Raw genomic sequence first — 27,706 nt, 5'->3', positions numbered from 1 at the left:
AAATCTGAATAAATAAATTTAACACAGAATTTATGGGAGGGGGTTTGGGGGGGGCGCTACTTCACGGTTTATCGCGGTGGGTTCCGGTCCCCATTACCATGAAAAACGAGGCATGACTGTATCGATCCAGATCCACCCCTATTGATGGTGCGCGAGTACAAATAAAACAGATTTCAAAACAACTTTATTTTCCATCCAAGCATTTTTTTAAATGTTCCTTCTAGTGTGATAAACTTTTAGTATCTTAAAAATGTCATTTAAAAAAAAAACAAAAAAACAGTCAGGCTTAGTTCTTTAGTACCACAACCGGTACAATGACGACAACAATAACTACACTGATAGACAAACCTATGACACAAAGTAGTTTGTGTAGTCTTTTCCGTCGCTGTTCAGCTTCCTTTTTCTTTAATAATGCATCAAATCCCGGTGTGTACGGATCTTCCAGCCAAAAGTCCAACTCTTTGGGTGTCTTCTCTTTATCCTAGGCAAATAAAATACCATAAGTCTAACAATCAATGATGTTAATTCAGAGGGTACAGCGGTAATGAATTTATGGCAAGGGCGTTACAGCATAACCTGTGTCAAGTTCAAAAATAGACCCTTAGGTAGACATTTGTAAAATTACCCAAAAATAAGGAGAGAAGACACTCCGTTTTCTTGGCCAAGGAGAGCAAGGAGGGACTAGACAGAGAAATGCTAGATTACGCTGTATAGTCACCAAAATTGATCTAAAGAAAAACCCTCCTTGCTCCTTTTATCAGGGGTTTGTCCTAACACAGAAGGGTGCCGCCCTAAAGGGAGGGGGAAAGCAAGCTGGAGACACCCATGTGATTTTGGTTGGCTATGTGTAAGCATGTAGGTGGAACTAACTAAATACACGTGTGTAAGCAAGGGCACTTAGGTAAAATGGTCAGAATGATCCAGACACTTCAGTTATGCAACGCTGCGGCCATGGAAGATGTCCTCGAAAGTCTAGACGAAAGTCCAGACGTAAGATGCTGAAGATGTCCTAGAAGGTCTAGTTACGCAATGTTGCGGCCATGAAGCAAGGCAGTTGTCATCCCGACCCTTTTTAACACTTTGTAACACTTAAACATTATACCTAGTATAGCAAGCAATAATTACTTACTGGTTATATCAAATAAGAAAAAATATGGCAATATGTATTATGTATGTATTAGGTATAAATGATCGCAATGTTGCGGCCATGAAGCAAGGCAGTTGTCATCCCGACCCTTTTTAACACTTTGTAACACTTAAACATTATACCTAGTATAGCAAGCAATAATTACTTACTCGTTATATCAAATAAGAAAAAATATGGCAATATGTATTATGTATGTATTAGGTATAAATGATCACAAGCAAATATTCAATCAATCAAGCAAATATTCAATCAACCCTCGATAATTAACTCAACAACCTGCATGCATAGGCGGAGTTTGACTTTAGGGGTGAAGGGAAAATATACCGTCATCGCACACACCATATAATTTTTTGCATTAGTCTAACACATTCATCTAACTATTGTTTAAGCAGACTCCACTACATGCCCTTTTGACACAGTAAAGGGAATCACCTTATCCGGGCTAATGAGGGGGAGATGAGAAATAATGGTACAGGTTCTCGTAGGCACCGTCTAACTGTTTGCATTACTCTAACACACGTGATATAATTTATCAGGAAATAGTATCATTTTCATATTTATGGTAGGACTGCACTACTAATATAAAATAAATAGCACACCATAGTTTAATGTGAAGAAATAGAAGAGATACACAATGCCGTCTTATCACAGAAGCCCAACGCGTGCGTCACGAACAAGATTGACGCACCAACTCTTGCAATCAGCTCTCCCAGCAAACTCCAAGGACAAAGCGCTTTGTCCTAAAAGAAGTACAAGCCAGCCCGGATAACAAAGTTGATAGCGGGCGTCCCATCCATGCACGAACCTAAGCCGCCCAAAACCAGCCACAGAGGGGAAGACCCAAAAGCAACGCCCAGACATACTTTCGGACACGCCTTCAGCACGGCCCGCTTCAGCACGGACTTTAAAAAGACTGGACACTGAGATAACACAGATTTTTGCTGCTCGGAAACATGTAGCCTTGTTTTGGATCCAGAATTGTCCCTCCGTCATCTTTTTTTGCCTTGTTTTTTTACCATTGTCGACGAATAAATTGTCAACCTGTTTTCGGTGAGTGTTCTTCAAACTTTTGAAACATGGAGTCAGTACAAAGGGTTAAAAATAAGAAGAGAACACGCGAAGTTCTGCCTTCCCGGTTGGCGCGCACGGGGGCAGCATTGGCAGAGCGGCACTTTGTTCGGCCGTCGCTGTTCCCGTGCGCCTTGGCTGGGGGGGCGAATTTTAACAGGAACAGGGGGGCACGCCATGTTGATGACCCCGAAACGCAGATTCAGCAACAAAATTAATTATAATATTTCATATTCCTAGCACAAGACTTTTATTTGTAATGACCATACAATTTATTTAGCAATTGGGGAAAAATACTTTGATAAAAAGAATAACCTCTAAAAATATTGGAGTAGAGAGATTGAAACAATGGCATTTTGCTGCTCTATTCGTCGCATTTTGCTCGTTCTGAATAATTCCCCCTCAATGGGCTGAATTCTAAATTAGATAAAATCGAGACCCTGCCGACGTCATCATCCAGCTGGGGACGCTAGAACTCTATCATGATAGGCAAAGGCTTAACGGAAGATTAAAAGACTAATTTTTCATTGTCTGCACGTTGCCAAATTGTTGTATATAGTCGAATCGCCTCAAAATATGATTCTAATTCACATAATATTGCTATTTAAGACTTTTTTTTTTATTATTCTGTCATAGGTACATTAATGTGTGAAAAGAGGCGGGTCTTCTAATGAATTACCTGTAAAAAGTCAGCAATTTGGCCATGGCTTGTTTGCGTTGTATATTCCTTGATCGTCCAGGAAGGTGTGTACTTGTTGTCCGCTGTATCTCTCATACTATACAGAGGGTTTGTTTTAATGTTGGACTGCAGATGACCAGGAGTGACATGCTTCTCAAGGTATCGGTCCACAAACGCCAGTGTGTCTTCTGGATAGGTAGGTGAACTTTTAATGTTCGTTCTCTGCTCCAAGACATTCTACGGATGGAGAAAACACACACTAATTGCCAGTTTGATGTATTTGTTGAAAACTGCATTTACAGTACATAAACCTGAGTTAATTGCTCAAATTCATGAAAAAGTTGCATTTTGATGTCTTGTATGCAAATAGTGTAGTGGTGCATGGTGCCGTCTTTTACGGTGAGTCATAGACTTCACCATCAGTTGACCATACAGCTCTGACAGACATCATGCCACACCTTCCCGTAGGCGGCTGACCCAGGCAGAGCATTGAGGTGGTTTTCATTGTGATAAACTTAAACACGTGCTGCGTTCTAACACCAGATTTAGGTGGAAACAGGACGAAACTTTGTGATGGGTCATGGCAAAATCAGAAATAAGACAAGCATATGTATAATTGTCGTCCACTTGTACTACAAGTACATAGGCGATAAGGATGTGTACTTAATTGCACTTAACTACGGTTACTCATACTACAAGTACGCGCACTTGCGCGCACTGGTACCGCAAGTACGCGCACTTGCGCGCACTGGTGCCGCAAGTACGCGCACTTGCGCGCACTGGTGCCGCAAGTACGCGCACTTGCGCGCACTGGTGCCTCAAGTACGCGGACTTGCGCGCACTGGTGCCTCAAGTACGCGGACTTGCGCGCACTGGTGCCTCAAGTACGCGGACTTGCGCGCACTGGTACCACAAGTACGCGGACTTGCGTGCACTGGTACCACAAGTACGCGCACTTGCGTGCACTCATACTTCAAGTACGTGCACTCGTACCTCACGTACGCGCACTTGCGTGCACTGGTTCCACAAGTGCGTGTACTGGTACCACAAGTACGCACACTTGCGTGCACTCGTACCTCACGTACGCGCACTAGAGTGCACTGGTACTTCAAGTACGCGGACTTGCGTGCACTGGTACTTCAAGTACGCAGACTTGCGTGCACTGGTACTTCAAGTACGCAGACTTGCGTGCACTGGTACCTCAGGTACGCGCACTTCCGTGCACTGGTACAAGTACGTATGTATGTACTACAAGTACATAGGCGATCAGGATGTGTACTTAATTGCACTTAACTACGGTTACTCATACTACAAGTACGCGCACTTGCGTGCACTGGTACCGCAAGTATGCGCCGTTGCGTGCACTGGTACCACAAGTACGCGCACTTGCGTGCACTGGTACCACAAGTACACGCACTTGCGTGCACTGGTACCACAAGTACGCGCAAGTGCGTGCACTGGTACCACAAGTACGTACACTTGCGTGCACTCTTACTTTAGGTAGGCGCACTTGAGTGCACTGGTACTTCAGGTACGCGCACTTGTACTTCAGGTACACGCAGAAAGAGAAGCAAGAGGATGTTGTGCGCTTCAGTATTTTCATTTCTTTTTCTGATTGGTATACTACTTGATAATAATGTCCGATATAAATGAAATGACTATATCTACGCTCTCCAGTCCAAATGCATATTATGCCAATATTTCGTTATTATATTTCTACAATCAGCGGAAGCCGTACATTTTTAGTTGCCGACAGGTGACAACTTGCTCGGCTTTACTTGATTCGCTCCGGGCTTTTGCCCTGCGGCTAATGGCAATTACCAGTACGACATATTGACAAGCTCAGCTGACAACAGCGTTCAAGTCGGGAGTGTCTTGCACAACTACAACAACATCAACAACATGCTCTATTATCGCGATACTGCTGTAGGGCTGCAGCTATAGAATATTTTAGTAGTCGATTAATTGATGGACTAGTTAGTTCGAATAATCAAGTAATCGGATAAGGAACGTGAAAAATTAAAATACCAGAGCTCAGGCTCAAAGAGTATAATTTTTTTTTTTTTTAAATGAGGATCTATGTACAACAAAAGAACAATTGGCTAACTTGCATAGAAAAAGTCGGCTAGCTTAAATGCTATAAAGTGCTAAAGTTTTTTTTACAGTGCTCTTAACAAATGGTTCAGACACATATTCCCACAAAAAACGGCTAAATATACCTATAAACTAAATTATGAATGCATTAAAAAACATTAGCTCAAACAAAAACTTAGCTTACGTTGGTCTTAACAGGGAGCAGTTGGATTCAGCCATGTAGAAAGAGGCAAACCAGAGGGCAGTGTATCCAACCTAATCAATAAAACTAAATACAAACACTTTCAAAATAAACCATTGCAACGCCACTTTAATTAAACGAATACTCGAAGCAACAACATTTAATTCGAATGTTTTTTCTAATCGAATACTCGAGTTAATCGATTAATCTTTGCAGTACTATACTGTTGTTTCTTTTCTCCGATTTTCTTCTTTCCTTTCTCTGCTCCAGAAGGATAAATTCTCTTCGACATATTCGTGCATCTATTTTCCAAGCAAGTTTGAGCACCAATCATCGCAAAGCAGGTTTAACGTCACTCCCCAGGTTGCCAGATTGTAATAACAAGAAAATTGATGTTTGCATTGATCAACGGCAATGCACGCCACATTATTCACGATGCTCTATTAACAACGTATAAAAGGAGGTTTCCAGATTGGGGGGCCCCTATAGTGGTCAGGGGCCCTAAGCAGCTGCATAGCCTGCGCATAGGCTGGGCCGGCCTTGCTGGTTATGTGAAAACCTGGAGTGAGTTGACCCTCAGAGAGAAGCCTGATCAAGCCATTTCAAAGAGCCGGTAAGAGATATTCTGACTCAGTCTGCAGGGTAACAGATTACATAAACCTAAATTGATTGCTATAATGCTATTGTGTCTTTGATTAAAACATACGGTACAATAATGATTTAACTTGAAACGTCACTGAAGCAATACAATTTGCCAGCAATAATTAAGAGCTAACTAGTTTCAGTATTGGGCAAAACAGCAACACATTTTAGTCTGAAATTGTAAAAGTAAAACAATCATGTTATCCTAGCAAGATGATTGTTAGTTTTATTGAATCCCATGTAGTCCTATTAAAAGTAAAGTTGTATAGATTGTGTAGTAGATGTACCACTTTTTTTCTGCTAAAATCAGATGTTGGGACGATTCTGATTGAGCAAAATATGATTCTGTTTGAAAAGAAAAATATACATGCATACGACCGAGTATTAAAGCTTAATTTGAACAAAAAAAATCAATTTTCTGACTGCTACAACCTGATCCATTCTGTTGGAGACCGGCAGCATCTTTACGTCCAGCTTGAGAAACCTCTGGGGGTGATTGTTATTTGGTAGAACGGGAGTTACCATGATGGCCCTGTGCTTTCATTCCGACTGTTAGCTTTACCCTCTGACAACTGACTTGGTGCATTGCATCATGGGAACAGGTGTGCTCTGTAATAATAAATGAGGTGCCGTATTTATGAGCCTGTATCACTTGCAGGTGTGTGTAACCCAGTCAGGATACCCCAAAAGCCGAACACCATCTGTTCTGCTATAATGGTCAACCTTCATATGATTTGTGCATATGATTTAGTTTGTAAACAACATTGGAAATTAGAGATGTCCCGATCACGTCATTTTCAAAGTATCGGAATCGGCAAAAAAATATCGGACATGCCTTTTTTTAATATATATATATATATATATTTTTTTTTTAATTAAATCGTTTTCTAATTGTATTTTACGTTACAGACATAATATGTTACACTCATCCAGAGTCTTTAGTTAAGGCTTAAGGTAGGGTTATCCAATTTATCCCGATAACGGCGGTAATTAATTTTTTCAAAAATGTATCACGTTAAAATATTTAACGCAATTAATGCATGCGCTGCACGACCCACTCACGCATTGTTGCGCTCAATCTGTAATGGCGCTGTTTTACCTATATAGAGAGATAAAAGGCAGTGTACAATGAGTGGGGTGAGTTTTGGCAGCCTTTGAAGCCTCTTATTAATTGGTTAAAGCCTTACAATCCCTCTCCCTACGATTAGAAATATCGTAGAAAGCAAGGTAGTAATTGATCTTTTTGTTAACACCCTAGGTTACTTCCCAACGCCGAGAAGATATATCAATTGGTAGCAATACGCACAGTCATGGTTGCACTTCCCATCATGCATTTGGGCATGGCTACAGTATCATTTACTGAAAGCGCAACAAATACACTAGATGGCAATATTTAGTCACAATATACAAAGTCACATTTATCCTTTAAGAATTACAAGTCTATCCGTGAATCACTCTCACAGACAGAATGTTAATAATGAAAATGCCATCTTGAGGATTTATTGTCATAATAAACAAATACAGTACTTATGTATGTTGAATGTATATATTTGTCCGAGTTTTATTCATCTTTTTCTTAATGCATTCCCAAAATGTATATGATCGGGAAAAATTATCGGGAATGATTGGAATGCAAAAATAAGCAATCGGATCCGGAAATATCGGGATCAGCAGATACTCAAACTAAAACAATCGGGATCGGATCGGGAGCAAAAAAAAACATGATCGGAACAACCCTATTGGAAATAATCTGTCCAGGGAACTATTGCATCTCGGGCTTTACAGGCATTTTAAAATTCTTAATAGTAAAACATGAATTAATTTTTGAAAATTATATAATTTTCATAAGTAACAACGGAAATCATTCTAACACAGGTTCTCAATAGCTAAACAGAGATTTTCCAATTTTAAAAGTCGATAATCCGCACATTTTAGTTGTTAATGTTTTAATTCTGAGTTTACAACGGATGCCACGCCCTCCACCAACCAGCCAATTACGAGGTACATTCTTTGGATTCGGGTTGCAGAAATAGCACAATAATATGCATATTCGTCATGAACTGGTACTAAAAGTGGCTAAAAGTAGGTTTACTTACAGTGCTATGAAAAACTATCTGAACCTTTTGGAATTTCTCACATTTTTGCAAAAAAATCATCATCAAATGTGATGTGATCTTTGTCAAAATCACACAGATTAATATACAGTGTGTGCTTTAACTAGGGTTGTTCCAATCATGTTTCTTTGCTCCCTATCCGATCCCGATCGTTTTTGTTTGAGTATCTGCCGATCCCGATATTTCCCGATCCGATTGCTTTTTTTTCCTCCCGATTCAATTCCAATCTTTCCCGATAATTTTCCCCGATCATATACATTTTGGCAATGCATTAAGAAAAAAAATGAATAAAACTCAGACGAATATATACATTCAACATACAGTACATAAGTACTGTATTTGTTTATTAGGACAATAAATCCTCAAGATGGCATTTACATTATTAACATTCTTTCTGTGAGGGATCCACGGATAGAAAGACTTGTGACTTTGTATATTGTGACTAAATATTGCCATCTAGTGTATTTGTTGAGCTTTCAGTAAATGATACTGTAGCCATGCCCAAATGCATGATGGGAAGTGGAACCATGACTGTGCGTAGTGCTACCAATTGATATATCTTCTCTGCGTTGGGAAATAACATAAGATGTTAAGAAAATGATCAATTGCTATCTTGCTTCCCCACATTGCTTCCCATGATACTTAAATTTGACAAGTATTGATAAATTTGATAACCCTACCTTAAGCCTAAATTAAAGACTCTGGATGAGTGTAACATATTATCTCTGTAACGTTAAATACAATTAGAAAACGATTTAATTTAATATATATATATATATATATATATATATATATTTAAAAAAGGCATGGCCGATATTTTTTTGCCGATTCCGATACTTTGAAAATGACGTGATCGGTCTCAGACATAATATGTTACACTCATCCAGAGTCTTTAGTTTCGGCTTAAGGTAGGGTTATCAAATGTATTCCGATAACAGCGGTAATTAATTTTTAAAAAAATGTATCACATTAAAATATTTAACGCAATCAATGCATGTGTTGCACGACCCACTCACGCATTGTCGCGCTCAATCTGTAATGGCGCTGTTTTACCTATATAGAGAGATAAAAGGCAGCGTAAAATGAGTAGAGTGAATTCTGGCAGCCTTTGGAAACTTTTTTTTAATTGGCTAAAGCCTTGCAATCCCTCTCCCTACGATTAGATATATCATGGGAAGCAATGTGGGGAAGCAAGATCGCAATTAATCCTTTTCTTAACACCTTATGTTATTTCCCAACGCAGAGAAAAAATATCAATTGTTAGCACTACGCACAGTCATGGTTCTACTTCCCATCATCCATTTGGGCATGGCTACAGTATCATTTACTGAAAGCTCAACAAATACAATAGATGGCAATATTTAGTCACAATATACAAAGTCACAAGTCTTTCTATCCGTGGATCCCTCTCACAGAAAGAATGTTAATAATGTAAATGCCATCTTGAGGATTTATTGTCATAATAAACAAATACAGTACTTATGTACTGTATGTTGAATGTATATATTCGTCCGAGTTTTATTCATTTTTTTAATTAATGCATTGCCAAAATGTATATGATCGGGAAAAATTATCGGGAATGTTCGGGATTGAATCGGGAGCAAAAAAATAATAATAATCGGATCGGGAAATATTGGGATCGGCAGATACTCAAACTAAAACGATCGGGATCGGATCGGAAGCAAAAAGACATGATCGGAACAACCCTAGTTTTAATAATATTTTTCAATTAAATATGTTGAATGTTTCCATTTTTGTGCCTTTTTGAACAAAAGAAAAATGCCATTGCTTCGAGTGAGCGGGCATATTTTTTTCCGGGCTGAGGAGCTTGGTAGGTCAAAGTGCATCATTCGCTGTCGCCTTGTAAATCTGCACTGCCCCCTAGGGCTTGGCATGAATACTACATCGTTTTCATGCAGAATTGCGACATTGTTCAAATGGAGACGGGCCCATATAGATGCAAATTTGAAATTTTTCGTATTCTCGGAGAGTCACAATGTAAACAGCCCCAAAGTCTCCTTAGGCAGATGGTTAGCTCACATATATTTCCCCCTTCTGTCATTGTTTTAATGCTATCCTCCTTAAAATATGAAAACCTATAAATATTTGGGTGATTTTAGTCATAGCAGACACTGTTTTTTTTTTTCATCCGTGTGACTTTGACAAAGATCAGATCACATTTGATGGTGATTTTATGCTTAAATGTGAGGAATTCAAAACATGATCGGAACAACCCTAAAAATTACTATAACTTGTACTAACATTTATCTTTTAAGAACTACAAGTCTTTCTATCCGTGGATCCCTTTAACAGAAAGAATGTTAATAATGTTAATCCCATTCTCTGCCCTGATAAACTCGTCTAAGTATCCTTGAGCTAGATACTGAACCCCACATTGTTCCTGGTGCTGCGTCACCAGTAGGTAGATGGTGATATAGTGTAAAGCGCTTTGAGCGCCTTGAAATTGTGGAAAAGCACTATGTAAGTATAATACCATTTACCATCTTGTGGATTTATCGTTATAATAAATACAGTACTTATGTACAGTATGTTGAAAATATCCGTCTTGCGTCTTACCTTTCCATTCCAACAATAATTTACAGAAAAATATGGCATATTTTAGAGATGGTTTGAATTGCGATTAAATACGATTAATTCATTTTTAAGCTGTGATTAACTCCAGTGGCGCCACCAGGGGGTGGCCAGGGGTGGCCGCGGCCACCCCTATAAATTGGTTGGCCACCCCACTGGCCACCCCGCTTGCCAGTATATTGTTAGATTATTGTAGCATCAGTTATGCATTTCATCCCAAATGAATGCATTTATTTTGTTTTGTTAAATGTAGGGCTGTCAAATTCATCACATTAACGGGCAGTAATGAATTTTTTTTAATTAATCACGTGAAAATATCGCAATTAACGCATTCGCTGTACGACTCATTCACGCATTGCCGCAAACAACCGACAATGGCGCCGTTTTACTTCTACACAGAGATAAGAGGCAGAGTGAAGTAGATACAAGTATTCATTGGGGCCGTGCTTTTAATTGGCAGAAGCTTTGTCAGCTCTCCCACAGCAACCATAAATATTGTGGGAAGCGAAGTGGGGAAGAATGACAGGAGTTGATCTTTTTCTTAACACCCTGTAGTGTGCCCAACACAGAGAAGATATAGCATTTGCAGCCACCACACACAGTCATGGCTGGACCACTTCCCATCATGCATTTGGGCAGAACAGTTAAGTCGCTACAGTATCATTTACTGAAAGCTCAACAAATACACTAGATGGCAATATTTAGTCACAATATACAAACTCACATTTACCCTTTAAGAATTACAAGTCTTTCTTTCCGTGGATCCCTTTCACTGAAATAATGTTAATAAAGTTAATGCCATCTTGTGGATTTATTGTTATAATAAACAAATACAGTGCTTATGTACAGTATGTTGAATGTATATATCCGTTTTGTCTTATGTTTCCATTCCAACAATAATTTACAGAAAAATATAGCATATTTTAGAGATGGTTTGAATTGCGATTAATTACGATTAATTAATTTTTAAGCTGTGGTTAACTCGATTAAAAATTTTAATCGTTTGACAGCCCTAGTTAAATGTACACCTTATGCTTAATATATACATAACACAATAAAACAGAATTGTTGTGGAACTCAAAATGTTGACTGGACAGGTATGGACTATGTTAAATCATTAGTAACATCAAATATTACACAATACACCAAAGTATATCAGTAGCCGTGTCTTTCTGATAGTTTTCCCCTGACCTTTTTACTGCAATAATATAATGAAAACCTGAAATTATGGCTTTTAATTTTGGCCACCCCAAGATTTTAAGTGGCCACCCCTATTAAAATTTTCTGGAGGCGCCACTGATTAACTCGATTAAAAATTTGAATCGTTTGACAGCCTTAGAAATGAATCATTACATTTTAAAAATCCGATTTTTTTTCACCCGATTCCGATCTTGATGTGATTGGGCCTGATTTCCGATCACGTGATCGAATCGGGGACATCCCTATGAACATTTCCAGAGAGTAAACGGAGTGTCAAGTCAAATGGATGATTGAACTGGGAGAGACCCTTCACCGCACTAAACGGGAGAGAGGGAGGGGAGATGAGGGAAGGGAAAGGACGGGGAGGGGTGGAACGGTGGTGTTGGGGGGCTGGGTTGTGGTTGCGGCAAGATAGATGCGGATGGTGCAGCGAGAATGCGCAAGAGACCCGTCTAACCTTGTGAAGGGAGCGAGGGCTCGGCAAACAAAAAGGCGTGTTTTGCATTCTCGCCGATGTGTGATTTTGTCACTCCCTCGTAACAAAAATGGATACACTCAGAGTGGGTCTCCGGACTGATGTGGTAAGATACGAAGCATTGGATTCGCTGAATGATGTTGACATCCAGTCACGATTGATGTGCGTGGAAATACGGTATTATGCATTTACCCTTCTAGCAACACTGCGCAGCCAATGTTTGCCACTCATGTTCATCACATCCACGCGGCGATCATCTATTAAGCATGCCATCGCAATGCGTTTTGATCATAATCCGACCTCTCCGAGCTTACAAAGTGTCTTCTTTTTCCTTTGGTTTTGTTTGGATGTTGTGTGCACGTCGTTATTGCTACGGTCACGTTGGCTGATACGTATGTTCCATCCTGCCTTTCACACATGACATCATCCTCATCACAATTCTAGCTACGGGCTCTTGGCTCACCGTGCAGCCATATGCATGAATGCATTGCATGGAGCGTTGGCTCAGATCTGCGCTCTCTGTTCAGATTGGATGTCATTTTAATCTCCAATAAGTATTATGTCCCAATTCTTGCAAAAGGCACACACTGCAGATAGCATACTCTTGCTTGAATATGCTCGTAAATTTACTGCAAGTATTGATTTTTTTTTTTTTCAATTGGAGCAGTAAATCTGTGAAAAATGTATTTCATTAACATGTTTATTTGGGCCGCAGTGCACCAAGCAACAGATGCCATTCGTGCAATTCCATGATTTGCCACATGTGCTGTAGCCATGTAACATGCATTTACAGTATACTGCCAATATGTTGCTAACTTTTTTTCATTGGGGTCTATATACAGTGATCCCTCGTTTTTCGTGGTTAACGGGCCTAGAACCAGCCGCGATAAGTGAAAAACCGCGAAAAGTAGCGCCCCCCCCCCCCCCCCCGCTCCCTTTTTTGTGTGAGTGTTTCAGATTTAGCATTGGAAAGAGATACATGTAAGACATGTTTTTCCACATTTTTTCCCAAAGTATAATAAAAAAAAAACATATATACACATACAATTTATATTTTAGTCCACTTCAAATGTATTAATTATGATAAGTTTTAAACATGTTACTGTCCCACCAAATTATTTTTAAACTGGAATAAAGCAGAAAAATGCTTGACTTTATTAAATGCTTCATTGAGTGAGTCCACTGAAATCCACTCAACATGCTCACTTACACACAATTAGTTGTGGAAAAAGTCACACAAAAAGTCACACAATTAAGTGAAAAACCGTGAAGTGAATTTTTTTATTTTTTATTTTGTGTGTGTTTATTCAGATTAGCATTGAAAAGATATATATAGAGATGACATGTTTTTTTCACTTTTCTGCCTCCAAAGTATTGTTTAAAAAACATTTATGTATATATATATATATATATGTTTTTTAACCAGTTCAAATGTATTAATTATGATAAGTTTTAAACATGTTACTGTCCCACCAAATTATTTTTAAGCAAGTATAAAGTAGAAAAATGCTTGTCCATAATAAATGCTATATTGAGTGAGTCCACTTAAATCCGCTCAACCTGTTCACTTACACACAATTGGTTGCCACAGCAACTGTTTAACAAGTTAAACGATCATTGACGCATACGGCGCTTTGAAGTATATGTATACGTATGTACGTATACCTGATACGTATACGTGTATAGTTCAAATCATTCAAAATATCGTTTACAGTGATCCCTCTTTATTCGTGGTTAATGGGAATCCCCCCCCTAAAAAAAAAATCTTTTTTTTTGGTGTGTGTTGAAAGTATTTATTGAGATTAGCATTGGAAATATACATTTATATATATATTAGGGCTTTCAAACGATTAAAATTTTTAATCAAGTTAATTACAGCTTAAAAATTAATTAATCGTAATTAATCGCAATTAATCGCAATTCAAACCATCTATAAAATATGCCATATTTTTCTGTAAATTATTGTTGGAATAGAAAGATAACACACAAGATGGATATATAGATTCAACATATGGTACATAAGGACTGTATTTGTTTATTATAACAATAAATCAACAAGATGGCATTAACATTATTAACATTCTGTTAAAGCGATCCATGGATAGAAAGACTTGTAGTTCTTAAAAGAAAAATGTTAGTACAAGTTATAGAAATTTTGTATTAAAACCCCTCTTAATGTTTTCGTTTTAATAAAATTTGTAAAATTTTCAATCAAAAAATAAACTAGTAGCCCGCCATTATTGATGTCAATAATTACTTACCCAATGCTCATGGGTGCTGAAGCCTATAAAATCAGTCGCACCCAAGCGCCAGCAGAGGGCGGCAAAACTTCATAAAACACAATTAACAAGTGAGCGTTTCACTGTACCGTCATTTAAATCTGTCTGAGCGGGACATCTGCGTTAGTTGCGTCAAATATTTTCACGTGATTAATTTTAAAAATTATTTACCGCCCGTTAACGCGATAAGTTTGACAGCCCTGATCAAATGTGATACATTTGGCAAGAAAGGGATACTTAAAAAAAAAAAAAACTCAAAAAAATAACTTTCTTTTCATAAATGTTTTTTATGCACTTCAAATGTAATAATTATGATAAGTTTCAAACATGTTACTGTCCCACCGAATTATTTTGAAAGAAGAATAAAATAGAAAAATGCTTGTCTTTATTAAATGCTTCATTGAGTGAGTCCACTCAAATCCGCTCCAGCTGCTCACTTACACACAATGAGTTGCCACAGCAACTGTTTAACAAGCTAAACGATGATTGACGCATGCGGCGCTTTGAAGCTTTGGTTTCCAAGCGTCTGTGGCAAGATGAACATTAAATTATTGTTGCAGCTATCGAATATTTTAGTAATCGAGTTATCGACTGAAAATTCTATCGATTAATCGAGTAATCGGATAAAACAAATATATTTTTAGGTGAAGAGCAATTATAAAAATATACATGAGAAAACAAGACATTTCATCTAATCTTGAGCCATTTTCAGTCAATCAATGTCTTTATTTTCTATGTATATTGTTGAAAACAGCCAACAATTGCATCTCAGATGTAACTAGATTAAAAAAAAGACTAATTCACTGCTAGGTATACATATAATATATATATATATATATATATATATATGTATACCTAAAAATGCCGTTACGGTTGATAACACACATCACTTAGGATTTTTCCCCACGTGTTTCAATTGAATTTCTATTTGTGTCAAGCCATTTTAAAGTTCTAGTTAGGTTTTAAGTTAGTCTAAACTGTAAGTCCTAATAGGCTTTTGAGTTTTGGCAGTGTTCAAAATAAATGTATGATACAGGCTGTATTGGAGCACATTAGAGACAAGTGCTACTTGGTGTTTTATCCAGCAATGACTACTGAGCTAAAATTGATAGTTAGCATTATTGAGTTTTTATTTTACACCCTCATCACTCCACAACGCTATGTTATGTTAAAGCCTGTATGTAAGACACGTTAGCCACGCATCTAAAGTCGTCATAATCAATAGAAACCAAGCCCTCCGCAGGGCTAACGTTAGGTGAGCTAGTGACAGTAACGTTAATATTATTTATTAGCGCTTAGCGCTCTTTATTAGCGCTCTACTGCTTTAAGATGGCGGCTGTTTACTAACAGTGCCCAGACACGGCCGAGTCTGTCATTTCACATCTAGTTCAACATACATGTGATCTCTATGAGACTCATCAGACGCTACCTGCTACCAACGTAACATCGTGCGGGCTAGTATTTAGCAATGTCGGCGTCGTTTGTAGCGGCTGTCGGCTGCAGTAAGTTTTTATATTTTTATTTTGCTTCTTCCTCTACGCACGTGACATCAGCGCGTTGTCCCGCATTAAAAGTAGTCCGAGCAAAACCTGATGCTTAGAGCTGTCAAAATAAACGATTACTCGAGGTGAATAGAATTACTCGGATCAGTTTTTAAACACGAGTTACTCGAGTATTCGTTTCAGCTCTGATCGGCTCAGGATGGATTTATTTATTTATTTATTTATTCATTTTTTTAAAATCTGTGATGGACTGAGGGTGCGAAGCATGAAGCGTGAAGTAGCGAGGGATCACTGTAATTGCCATTGTTGCCCTCAGACAGCCATTTGCTGCCTTCGTCTCTTTACTATATTGTTACATAACAGATCTGTATTTAACTCACTGGCAGCCATTGACGTGGATAGACATTCATGCTATTTTACTTCCCAGTTAAATAGATCACATATCACCGTCAATGGCACTGAAACATGAACATTCACTGTCAAGCCTCATAGTTGAAATGTTTTCTGCAAAGATCTTATTTTGAAATAAGATGTCAGAGCAAGCGGTTGTTCTAAAAATATTTCTCAACTACTATACTCGTATATCATTTAAATTACAAAAAGAAAACCAAATGTTCTCAACAATAAGCATGACTCAACTTATTTTTTTCTTTTTATCAAATACGCTAGTTTTGTATGCTAAATGTGAAACGGTGAGCAGTATTACGGAGCTGAAGTGCACCACTCCGTTGATTCCCTCCGAAAATGCATCATAAAAATAGTGCTCTATCAAAATGCTCACTGACCTGAAGTAAATAGAGACATCATCACTGAAGTGGTGACATCAGTGAGAAGGAAAGTCCCTTTATATACCGTATTGTACTGACCTACTGACCGAATTAGCTGTTTAGCACAGCATCATTTTGACACATTTCATTAAAAAGCGTTAAGACTTTAGGGATTGACTGAAAAGTAAATCGGTGTTTCAATTAGTACTAGGGCTGTCATACGATTAAAATATTTAAACGAGTTAATTACAGCTTAAAAATTAATTAATCGTAATTAATCGCAATTCAACCATCTATAAAATATGCCATATTTTTCTGTGACTTATATATATATATATATTCTGTAAAGTAAATTGTTGGAATGGAAAGATAAGACAAAAGATGGATATATACATTCAACATACGGTACATAGGGACTGTAGTGGGCATTTCACTCTACTGTCATTTAAATCTGTCTATGCTGTCCTCACTCCGAAGCGTCTACTTTTTCCAAAGCTAGACAGCTAGTGAACGACGCCTTAATAATCAGACTTCTTCCTTTTTCATCTGATTTATTAATGAAATGGCCTCAAACCATTGTCCTCTTTAGACCGTCGTAAAACTACAAAAAAAAAGTACACAAGCATTGCATTAGCAACAACATTAGCTTAGCACGCTATACAGATTCATTAAACATAAACAAAAAGCGTCTCATCCAAAAAATATAACATTTTGCTTACTAACATAAGATGTACATTCTTTACAACAACCATACTTTTGGACAAATCTTGTCCAAGGATCATATAAGCACAACATTACAACGTAGGCGTCAGCCCGAGACGTCGTGCAGCCATATTGAACTGGCAAGAAAACAATAAACCATGTCGCAAAGCGACCACAAGAGTTCACTGTTAGACAGCGCAAAAAGCCTGCTGTAAAACTTACCAAAAGGCAGAGTACTGTCTGAGCGGGACATGTGCGTTAATTGCGTCAAATATTTTAACGTGATTAATGAAAAAAATTAATTACCGCGCGTTAACGCGATAATTTTGACAGCCCTAATTAGTACCCTTGAAAATCTTCGCGTTTTGAAGTGATTTTCCTAGAAGGAATCATTAATGTTTTCGTTTGAATAAAATTTGTAAAATTTTCAAACAAAAAATAAACTAGTAGCTCGCCATTGTTGATGTCAATAATTACACAATGCTCATGGTGCTGAAACCCATAAAATCAGTCGCACCCAAACGCCAGCAGAGGGCGACAAAACACCAAAAAAACACAAGTAACAAGTGGACATTACACTGTGCTGTCATTTTAATCTGTTTGAGCGGGGCATGTGCGTTAAATGTGTCAAATATTTTAACGTGATTAATTTTTAAAAAGTAATTACCACCCGTTAACGCGATAATTTTGACAGCGCTGGTTTTAACAAATAGTTCTGAAGTTTTGGTTGAAAAATAAAAGGATTCTCACATACTGTACGTTTTTTGGGTTTTCTTCTAGGCCACATCAACAACTATCAAGCTTAATGGAGAAAACTAAAGGAGTCCCTTTAAGATGACACTCACCGGACCACCTGACTTATTGGTATCAAGTGTGCGTCGAGACATAAAAGTGATTCCCATAACTTCGCTCTCCAAATCCTTGCAACTCTCCAAAGAATGTGATTCTTTAAATTACAGCACACCGGAAGACATTAAGAGCAAGATCAATAAGCAACACTGCCGTACCTTTGAATATAACTCCTTGGAGTACCCAGAACATCATAACTACTCAATGCATTCCCCGTACAAGAAGAGGCCTGACAGGCACGGAACCAGCCCAGATATTGTCTGGAATGCTCTGGGCCACCATCAGAGGTATCGATTTTCTGCTCCAGACATTTTCAACCATAGGTTAACATCTCAACCAACGGATGCAAAAATGAACAGTGCTGTCCCTGAACAAAAACGAAGGGCTCGGTCAAAAAGTGCACCCCGGGTCCAAACTAGTCTCAACCCTAGATCATTCGAGTCCTCATCCTCGGGGAGGAAGGGAAGGGAATCCCGGTGGACTGTCGGAGAATCCCAATGGAGATCTGATATCTCACCTCGTAAGGAGTCGTCCTATGCAGCAAATAGAGCTCATTTCCATGAAGTGCATCCCGTTGGACTTGGACTAAGTGATGACAATAGATATTCACCCTATTACGCAGCTAATACTTTTGAAGAGGCATTGCCAGATAAACCGGCAACCAGCCCTCATGTCAGATGCAGGGTAGACATTAAACCAAATGATTCAGCTTTACATCACCCTGGACAGAAAAAGCCTACTCCTCCAATGGACATCCCCTGGCAGAGGCACCAAAACTGGGGGAGTAGGAGCCTGACTGTGCCCCGTCATTTCTCTTATTCGCGAGCACCGACACCCAATGACTCACTAGGTACAGAGAGTCGACAAGCTTCTCAAAATTCCTGCAGTTTACCAAATAAGTACAAACACCAAATGGAAGTACCTTTCGAAGGAATGTCTTCTTCTGGGTACGAAATAGAAAACAGAACTCATTCCAGTCCTAACATGCCATTCCAAATGTTTTTTGAAGACGATCCTAGTAGATATGTTACCACTGCTCCTCCACGGCCAAGTTCCTATTTTCACGATCAAGTTAACGTAGGACAAAGTGCCAAAGTGCAATATGTACATGATCAAAGAGGTCGAATAGTTCAGGCTACGGGTGCGAGGCCTTATTACGGTGAAATGGAGCACTACCCGTACAGTTTACAGGCTGGCTATCCAAAATCCTTTACTGCAAATGAGCCGGGGCCATATATCATACAACCACAACCGACAAGAATATTTTACGGGGATGATCCTAGGTCTTATCAAATTCAGACTGCTCCTCCGAGGTTTTATTATTCACACGACATGCATGCAATGCCGCCATTACACCATATGCCAGCAAGGGCCCATTATACAGACAGCCCCAAAAATGTGAGAATCGTTCAGACACAACCAGATGACTGGTACAGTTCATATCCTTCTGGATATCCTTCTAATCCGGTAACCTATGTGTCTCAAGTCACTCCGACCAGAGCCCAACAAGAAGCTGTATTGACTCCTTGGTATTCAAACCCTTCTGCAGAACGTCAAAGAATAGGAACAGACTCTAAATCCTACTCAAGATCGTTGGATGATATTCTCAACTCGCATGCAGAGAGGGAACATCCCCCTTCCGTTCAAAGGCATCAGAGCTATAACGATCTAGATCCAAGAAAACCTGTAGGAGCTTCGGATGACAAACCACAGCCAGTGGTTGTCAATCTCTCCACTTCACCAAGACGTTACGCAGCTTTATCGTTGTCTGATAACTCTTTAATCGACCAAAGCCCGCCACCGCCAACGAAGAACACGACTAGCAAACAGTGGTTAGTAACTCCCGAGATTACAATCACTGATAATGACTTTCGGACTGGGAATCATAGGAAAACTGAAGGAAAGTCTGCCAGTTGGGATATTCTGGACTCTCGAGACACTGAAGATCAGCATGAAATGAAAGCCTCGAACAAAGAAAAGCCTCATGAAAACTCCCTTCAGCAAAGCCTTGAACAACTCGATGAGCTTTTAGCTGATCTCGTGACAGACTACAAACCTCCCAGTCGAAGGGCAAGCGAGGACATCCTCGATCAGCTTAAGAAGCTAATTGACGAGGAAGAGGCTGTATCTCTTTCGAGGAAGAGCTCAGAGGCTGTTACGGAGGAACCACTTCCTCTTGACAAGCAGCCAACCTCAGTCAGGTTAAATCCTGACTCCTTTCAAGATATAGATGGAGCAAGTGATGCTATGAAGGGTGCAGATGAGTGCTCCCCAGATCAGAGCCCAGATGAGGACGATACAATGATGTGTTCGAACAACAAATGCCGCAGAACGGAAACTCTTTTCAACGCTTGCCTTTACTTTAAATCCTGCCACAGCTGCTACACCTATTACTGCTCCCGCAACTGCCGAAGAGAGGACTGGGACATTCACAAAGAGAGTTGTGTTTATGGTAGAATTGGCAGCTCGTGTCGACATATCATCAAACATTGTCGTGAGACTATTGAAGTCCACAAAGCCTTTTCGCGTCTGGCCAAAGTTGGTTACCTTTCTCGAGGTAGAGGTGTACTCTTCCTCGGTTTCCCAAACACTGTGTCTTCCAGTAACTTTTTGCAGGCAGGCCTGGATAGTCTACCTATGTCACCAACATATCTGTCCCTAAGAGAGCTTGAAAGTTTCAAGGACAACCTCGGCGAGTACTGCAAAGAGTTGCAAGAAGCTGGAAAAGAATACGACCCAAATGAATGTTTTATCTTGAATGTATCCATTGCTGTCGGTGAGCAGATGCCTGACGGACCCTCACCGAGGAACCAAGCTCCAGCAGTCAGAAAATATGCAAAGGTTGCTCTGGCTTCGTTTAGCCCCGACAGAAAGAGCCACAAGAAGCAGGGTGATATGGAAACCCTGATCCTAACTCCACCGCCGGGAACAGCGGATATTGATAAGGAGGGAGAAGAAGGCAGAAAGGCCCGAGAAATCTGTTTCATCAATATTCAACGAGAGTTAAGGATCCGAGGCGTATTCTTACGCCATGAATACCCGCACGTGTATCAGCAACTCTGTGAGTTTGTGGAAAACAACCTGAGATTCACCCCTACTACTATTTATCCGATTGATAAAAGGACAGGGAAACAGTTTATGTGCATGATTATGGCTGCGTCTGAGCCAAGGACTTTGGACTGGGTAGGAACTCCGCATCTTCTTGATGACATCATTTAAATGCATACAGTCATGTGAAAAATTAGGGCACCCCATTAAATATTCAGTTATTAATAAATGTTCACATATGATGAGGACACCCTACGACCTAATAGCTAGTGTCACCCCACTTTGGCTGAAATAACTTCAGTGAGATGCTTTTTGTAGCCATCTACCAGTCTTTGACATCGGTCCGAAGAAAATTGCCCCACTCCTCAACGCAGAATACTTTCAACAGTGAGATGTTTGAGAGGTTTCTTGCATATACAGCCCATTTCAAGTCACCCCACAACATCTCAATGGGATTAAGATCCAGGCTTTTACTCCGCCATTGCAGGACTCTCCATTTCTTCCTTTTCAGCCAATCCTTGGTGGCTTTACCGGTATGCAGTGCTTAATTTGTAAATCATAAGGTGCCGGAACGCAAACTACATATGACAACGCAGGAATGACGAGATGGGCACAGGTCCCGGAACATACAGTGCCCTCCATAATTATTGGATTTATAATAATTATGTGTTTTTTAGCTTCTAATTTTTTTTTTTTTTTTCAAAATAATATGGGACCTTAATGGAAAAAAAGAGAAAAATCCAACCTTCAATACAAGTGCATTTATTCAGTGGGGAAAAAAATCCCACATAAAGAAATAATTATTTGACATCAAATAATGTGTGTCACAATTATTAGCACCCCTGGTGTTAATACTTTGTACAACCCCCTTTTGCCAACAAAACAGCACCTAATCTTCTCCTATAATGTTTCACAAGATGGGAAAAGACAGAAAGAGGGATCTTCAGCCATTCCTCTTTGCAGAATCTCTCTAAATCATCCAGAGACCTGGGTCCTCTCCTCTGTACTCTCCTCTTCAGCTCACCCCACAGGTTTTCAATGGGGTTGAGGTCTGGGGACTGTGATGGCCATGGGAGGAGCTTGATTTTGTGTCTGGTGAACTATTTCTGTGTAGATTTGGCCATATGTTTGGAGTCATTGTCTTGCTGAAAGACCCAGTGACAACCCATCTTCAGCTTTTGGGCAGAGGGCAACAGATTTTGATTCAAAATGTCCTGGTATTTCAAAGCATTTATGATGCCATGCACCCTAACAAGGTTCCCAGGGCCTTTGGAAGCGAAACAGCCCCACAGCATCACTGACCCACCCCCATACTTCACAGTGGGTATGAGGTGCTTTTCAGCATGCGCATATTTCGTGGCACGCCAGACCCACTTAGAGTGTTTGTTGCCAAAAAGCTCAATCTTGGTCTCATCTGACCAAAGCATATGGTCCCAGCTGAAGCCTTGGACCGTGTGTATTTTTGTGTCAGATGCACATGCTGAAAAGCACCTCATACCCACTGTGAAGTATTGGGGTGGGTCAGTGATGCTGTGGGGCTGTTTCGCTTCCAAAGGCCTTGGGAACCTAGTTAGGGTGCATGGCATCATGAATGCTTTGAAATACCAGGACATTTTAAATCAAAAACTGTTGCCCTCTGCCCGAAAGCTGAAGATGGGTCGCCACTGGGTCTTTCAGCAAGACAATGACCCTAAACATATGGCCAAATTTACACAGAAATGGTTCACCAGACACAAAACGAAGCTCCTCCCATGGCCATCTCAGTCCCCAGACCTTTTTTGGTTGCCAAAAGGCGGTTGTACAAAGTATTAACACCAGGGGTGCTAATAATTGTGACATACATTATTTCATGTCAAATATTTTTTTCTTTATGTGGGATTTTTTCCCCACTGAATGAATGCACTTGTATTTAAGGTTGGATTTTTCTCTTTTTTACCATTAAGGTCCCATATTATTTGAATAAAAATATATATTAGAAGCTAAAAAACACATCTTTTTCAGGGGTGCCAATAATTATGGAGGACACTGTATATTTACCTGAGTTTTTGAACACCTGTAGGTCAAAAATACTAGTGGTTGATTCAGCATAGATTTGCCTTTGACCAAACCACAATTTTTATGATGACATGAACATTATTATAATGAACAAAACAAAGACAAGAACAGTTTTGACTTCAAAAAAGGGGCCCATATAATTTTTTTTGAAAAATATAATTTTGAGTCAATCACAATCAATCAGTCAATATCATTGACGATGTTGCCCTGAACATTGAGCGCTGATCTAAAACAAACATAGACCCAACATGTATTGTGCTTTGTCAGCAGATAAAACATTTGGTGCCACAGGAGAGGAGACTTTTGTCGTCTTGGTCCATGAAACAATTTTCTTAACCTGGCAATTATAGAACAGCATGCCTATCAATAACCAAAAGGCCTCTCTAGAACAGCTCCTTTGATCTCACCATGATATTTTCTCCCACTTCAACAGTCAGGCACTGTTGAAAGTATTCTGCGTTGAAGAGTGGGGCAAACTTTCTTCAGACCGATGTCAAAGACTGGTAGATGGCTACAAAAAACGTCTCGCTGAAGTTATTTCAGCAAAAGGGGGTAAGACTAGCTATTCGGTGGTAGGGTGTCCTAACTTTTCCTCAGTTAGAATATGCATTTTTGTTGATATATTTTGTTTAATGAGTAAAACAATGTTAATTTTTGTTGTTTACCTGCAATTAAATCACACTGATATGTGAACATTTCTTAATAAAGGACTGAATATTTAATGGGGGTGTTCTAATTTTTTCACATGACTGTATATGGCTTTGGAGGACACAGGCTACACTGTACTTTGATTTTTTTTATTTTGTCAGTTTTTTTTTTTAAAAAACAGAATATTGTACAGTAAGTTATTTTTAACATACAGAACATAGTTTTTATCCTAGTAATTTATCTGTATATTGGCTGCTTACTGTTACATACCATATACAACATATTTCCTTCACAAGGAATGTCCCAATATTTAAGGATGTGTTATAGAGAAGATATTCATCCTTTTTTCTTGACTTTAAAGGAAATTCTATGCAAAGCTAATTTATGAGTTTATATCCGCACTTATGTGAAGTTCTTCATTTTATATACAGTATATATAGGCAAATATTTACAAATGGTTATTATTACAAAAGATTGGATGCAGTGTAAGTAATTTGAGATGAATTAACTGCATGAATTGATGTGCAATCTGCAGTATGGCTGATATTCCAAAGGTAGAGGGACAAAAAGACTGAAGCTGATTTTAAACAAGCACTGGAGATTATTATATTATATTATATTATATTATATTATATTATATTATATTATATTATATTATATTATATTATATTATATTATATTACCATAATTTTCGGACTATAAGGTGCACCTGGCTATAAACCTCCACCCACCAAATTTGACACGAAAACTTCATTTCTTCATTGATAAGCCGCACTGGAGTATAAACCGCAGCTGTCCTCACTGTATTATGGGATATTTACACCGAAAGATATTGACAAGTAACACTTAATTTGACAGCAGCATCATAAGACCAAATGAACCACCATGGAGCTTTGAACCGAATTGCTTCAAAGCTTCATTGCTTCAAGAGGCTTCATTTACCCATCACTCCTCTCTTGGGGGAGACAGTCAAATCTCTTATGTCAACACTGTTGTTGTCCAACATGCCTCCTAGCATGCATTGCAGCGCTACAGATGTAAATAACAATCCAAATTCATGTTCTGTGCTAATTCTTCAGTTACTCTTCCAGTTGTGTCATTAATCGCTAGATCTTTATTCTGTAACATTTTGACAGTGGCACCATAAAACTGTCTTAGGACGATCATATTTATGATGATTATGACAATGATTATGACAGATTAGGGCTGGGCGATATGGTTTTAAGTACGTATCACAGTAAATTGAGCAGATTTACCTCGATAATGATAAATGACGATAAATTTGCCCAAGCGGACTGTTACATAATTTGAAAATCTGAATCATGGCATGACATACAAATTAACCATTTCTCGTTGATTTGTTTACCATCTTTCAATTTAACAATTGTATATGCCGTCTAAACATAAACTAACTCGCGCTAGCTTATCCACTCTAGAGCCCTGAAACTAACAAATAACTTACGGACTAACTAATTTGTTGAAATCAACTCCATCAACTAACTAAACCCCTGCTCACTAGAAGATTAAGCCTTATGTCAAAAATCCTGAACTTCTGCTTTAAAGCTATATTGCTCTTATGCCAGTTAACATTTAAGATTTTATGATGGCAGTAATGACACAGAACAAAGCAAGCACATTTTGAAAAATAGCTATGGCCATTAAACGGTCATATTATAGGCTTCACTGTTGGATTATACATTATGCTTTACACTCATAGCTTTCATGATGGTATCAGAGAAATCACACACACACACAGAGATACAAAATAACGCGACATACTGATTGCTAGGTGCAGTTCGTGCCCTTAAATTCAGCCGTTTCGACAAGATTAGAGCCACTGTCAGAGTCATCACGTTAATTTGTAGAGTTAGCCGCTAGCATTAGCCTGTGGCCTGGCTACCAGTAGAAAGCACTGAAAGCACCCTCTTCTGAAATCGTGAGAACCAGGGAGGACAGCAGGTGAAACCCCGTCTGGAGGCCACCAAGAGTCTTAATTTCGGGTGAAAGTTAAGCAAAGCTCCCTTAAGCCCAACTCCATCGCGTTTACTTGTAGCGTTAGCTGTTAGCGCTAGGCTACCAGGCTTCTGTTTGTGAGTTGTAGTTAACCACATGACTTCATACGTAAGCACGCTGACTGCTTTCTTTAAAGGGAATGAACATAGCACAACACAGAGTCAAGGCGGGACGAAAAGATTATATTTTCTTGTTTTATTAAATTACCGAATTTACCGACATGGTCAAAATTACGTCGGTTATCATGAAGAATTTCGGTAACGGTAAATTTTCGGTATACCGCCCGACTCTATGACAGATTTCATTTTGTGTCATCCGGGAAATTATCTCACTTTTGAATATAGATATAAGATCCGAGCTTGACATGAATAGAGGTAGTGACATAATTTGCCAGATGATACTTAATGACAGCTGTCATAAGCATTCATTCATGCCCATGATCGTGTCATGTCCAGAGTTGGGAGGTAACGACTTGGATTTACTCTGTTACATTTATTTGAGTAACTTTTTGAAAAATTAACATCTAAGTAGTTTTACTAAGCCATACTTTTTACTTTTGCTTGAGTAGATTTTGAACACTACTCTTGCTCCCCTACTTTGGGCTACACTAGTCGTGACATTTTTCCTCATTATTCTAAATATTAGATTTTTGCAAGCAAAGCCAACAGTGGCTCAACCAGTTTCACCAATGAGACGTCGCAACAATAATCACATGACTCTATTACACCAATCAGACTCAAGCTTGCCCTCCTATGATCACGCCAGCCTGTTTCATCACGTGGTGTCTTTAAAGCACCACGAAAAAATAAGTATTTGACATCAATATGACTCGAAAGCACCGATTTTAATCTCTCTCCCAGTTTTATTTGGCACCGATTGACCAAAGAAAACCGGAGAAATGATCCCTTTAGGTTCATAATAGAAAATGTTTTCTCCACTAGAGGGCACTCATGCTCTTTGGACGAATAATGCTTCATTTCTGTAGATTATTTTCTCTCGCCGGAATCTGTTTTTTTTTTTTTTTTGTATTTCTTTGACTTAAGGTGGTTATGTAATGTGTTATAGTATAGTATGTTAATAATAACAACAGTTCATATAGGTAACTTTGTGCTGAGAATAAAAAATACTTTTGTATTTAAAAAAAAAAAAAAAAAATCAAACATCTGAAGTAGTTACAATCTTACTCATTACTTGAGTATTCATTTTACAAAATACTTTTGTACTTGTACTTGAGTACATTTTTGTATGACTACTTTTACTTTTACTACAGCATTATTATTTTGAAGTAATGCTACACTTACTTGAGTAAAATATTTGGCTACTCGACGCACAATGCCACAATTATTATCTTATGGCAGTCTTATGACGCCGCTGTCAGATAAAGTGCTACCTATTAACGCAAATAAATCAACAAATAAGCTGCGGGTTTCAAAATGAGGGGAAAAAAGTAGCGGTTTATAGTCCGAAAATTACGGTGTATTATATTATATTATCCAGGGAGTCCTCAGGTTACGATGACTTATGACGTTTCGACTTTATGACGCTCGTGCCTCGGCCGCCATTTAGTTCCCAGCGCCATAGTTTCTGCTTAGATAGTGCATAGTGCTTGTCTGTGTTTGTGACTTTTTAGCGCTCCTTTTTCACATTATGG

General features: G+C 38.9%; 2 protein-coding genes across 4 annotated transcripts; one reads left to right on the top strand and one right to left on the bottom strand.

Annotated features, from left to right (window-relative positions):
- Window positions 1-197: 197 nt before the first annotated feature.
- LOC130905685 (major intrinsically disordered NOTCH2-binding receptor 1-like) lies at window positions 198-6,384 on the bottom strand. Its single transcript, XM_057819283.1, has 3 exons — window positions 6,244-6,384; window positions 2,895-3,131; window positions 198-481 (listed from the first exon to the last, which is right to left on the bottom strand). The coding sequence occupies exons 1-3, from the start codon at window positions 6,334-6,336 to the stop codon at window positions 287-289; spliced, it is 525 nt and encodes a 174-aa protein (XP_057675266.1). The 5' UTR covers window positions 6,337-6,384; the 3' UTR covers window positions 198-286.
- A 5,733-nt stretch (window positions 6,385-12,117) lies between these two features.
- On the top strand, window positions 12,118-22,409 carry ajm1 (apical junction component 1 homolog). Of its 3 annotated transcripts, none has more exons than XM_057819279.1 (2): window positions 12,118-12,298; window positions 18,223-22,409. In XM_057819279.1, exon 2 carries the CDS (start codon window positions 18,277-18,279, stop codon window positions 21,508-21,510), a length of 3,234 nt encoding a protein of 1,077 aa, XP_057675262.1. In that variant the 5' UTR covers window positions 12,118-12,298; window positions 18,223-18,276; the 3' UTR covers window positions 21,511-22,409. The 3 variants fall into 3 exon arrangements, with proteins under 3 accessions (XP_057675262.1, XP_057675261.1, XP_057675263.1); XM_057819278.1 differs by having other exon boundaries at window positions 12,118-12,354; XM_057819280.1 differs by having other exon boundaries at window positions 12,118-12,369.
- Window positions 22,410-27,706: the final 5,297 nt, after the last annotated feature.

Source organism: Corythoichthys intestinalis, chromosome 17 (genome assembly GCF_030265065.1).
Source record: "Corythoichthys intestinalis isolate RoL2023-P3 chromosome 17, ASM3026506v1, whole genome shotgun sequence".
Classification (NCBI taxonomy): domain Eukaryota; kingdom Metazoa; phylum Chordata; class Actinopteri; order Syngnathiformes; family Syngnathidae; genus Corythoichthys; species Corythoichthys intestinalis.
Note: the sequence above shows the minus strand (reverse complement) of the source record. Positions and strands in the feature narration are given on the sequence as shown.

Bases quoted from the DNA above. Each gene is read 5' to 3' on its own strand.
- LOC130905685 (XM_057819283.1), bottom strand. From the start codon at position 6,336: ATGGTAACTCCCGTTCTACCAAATAACAATCACCCCCAGAGGTTTCTC. The intron at 3,132-6,243 runs GTTGTAGCAGTC...CTCCATCCGTAG, and splicing joins TCTCCAACAGAATGGATCAG to AATGTCTTGGAGCAGAGAAC. The intron at 482-2,894 runs GTAATTCATTAG...TTATTTGCCTAG, and splicing joins AAATTGCTGACTTTTTACAG to GATAAAGAGAAGACACCCAA.
- ajm1 (XM_057819279.1), top strand. From the start codon at position 18,277: ATGACACTCACCGGACCACCTGACTTATTGGTATCAAGTGTGCGTCGA.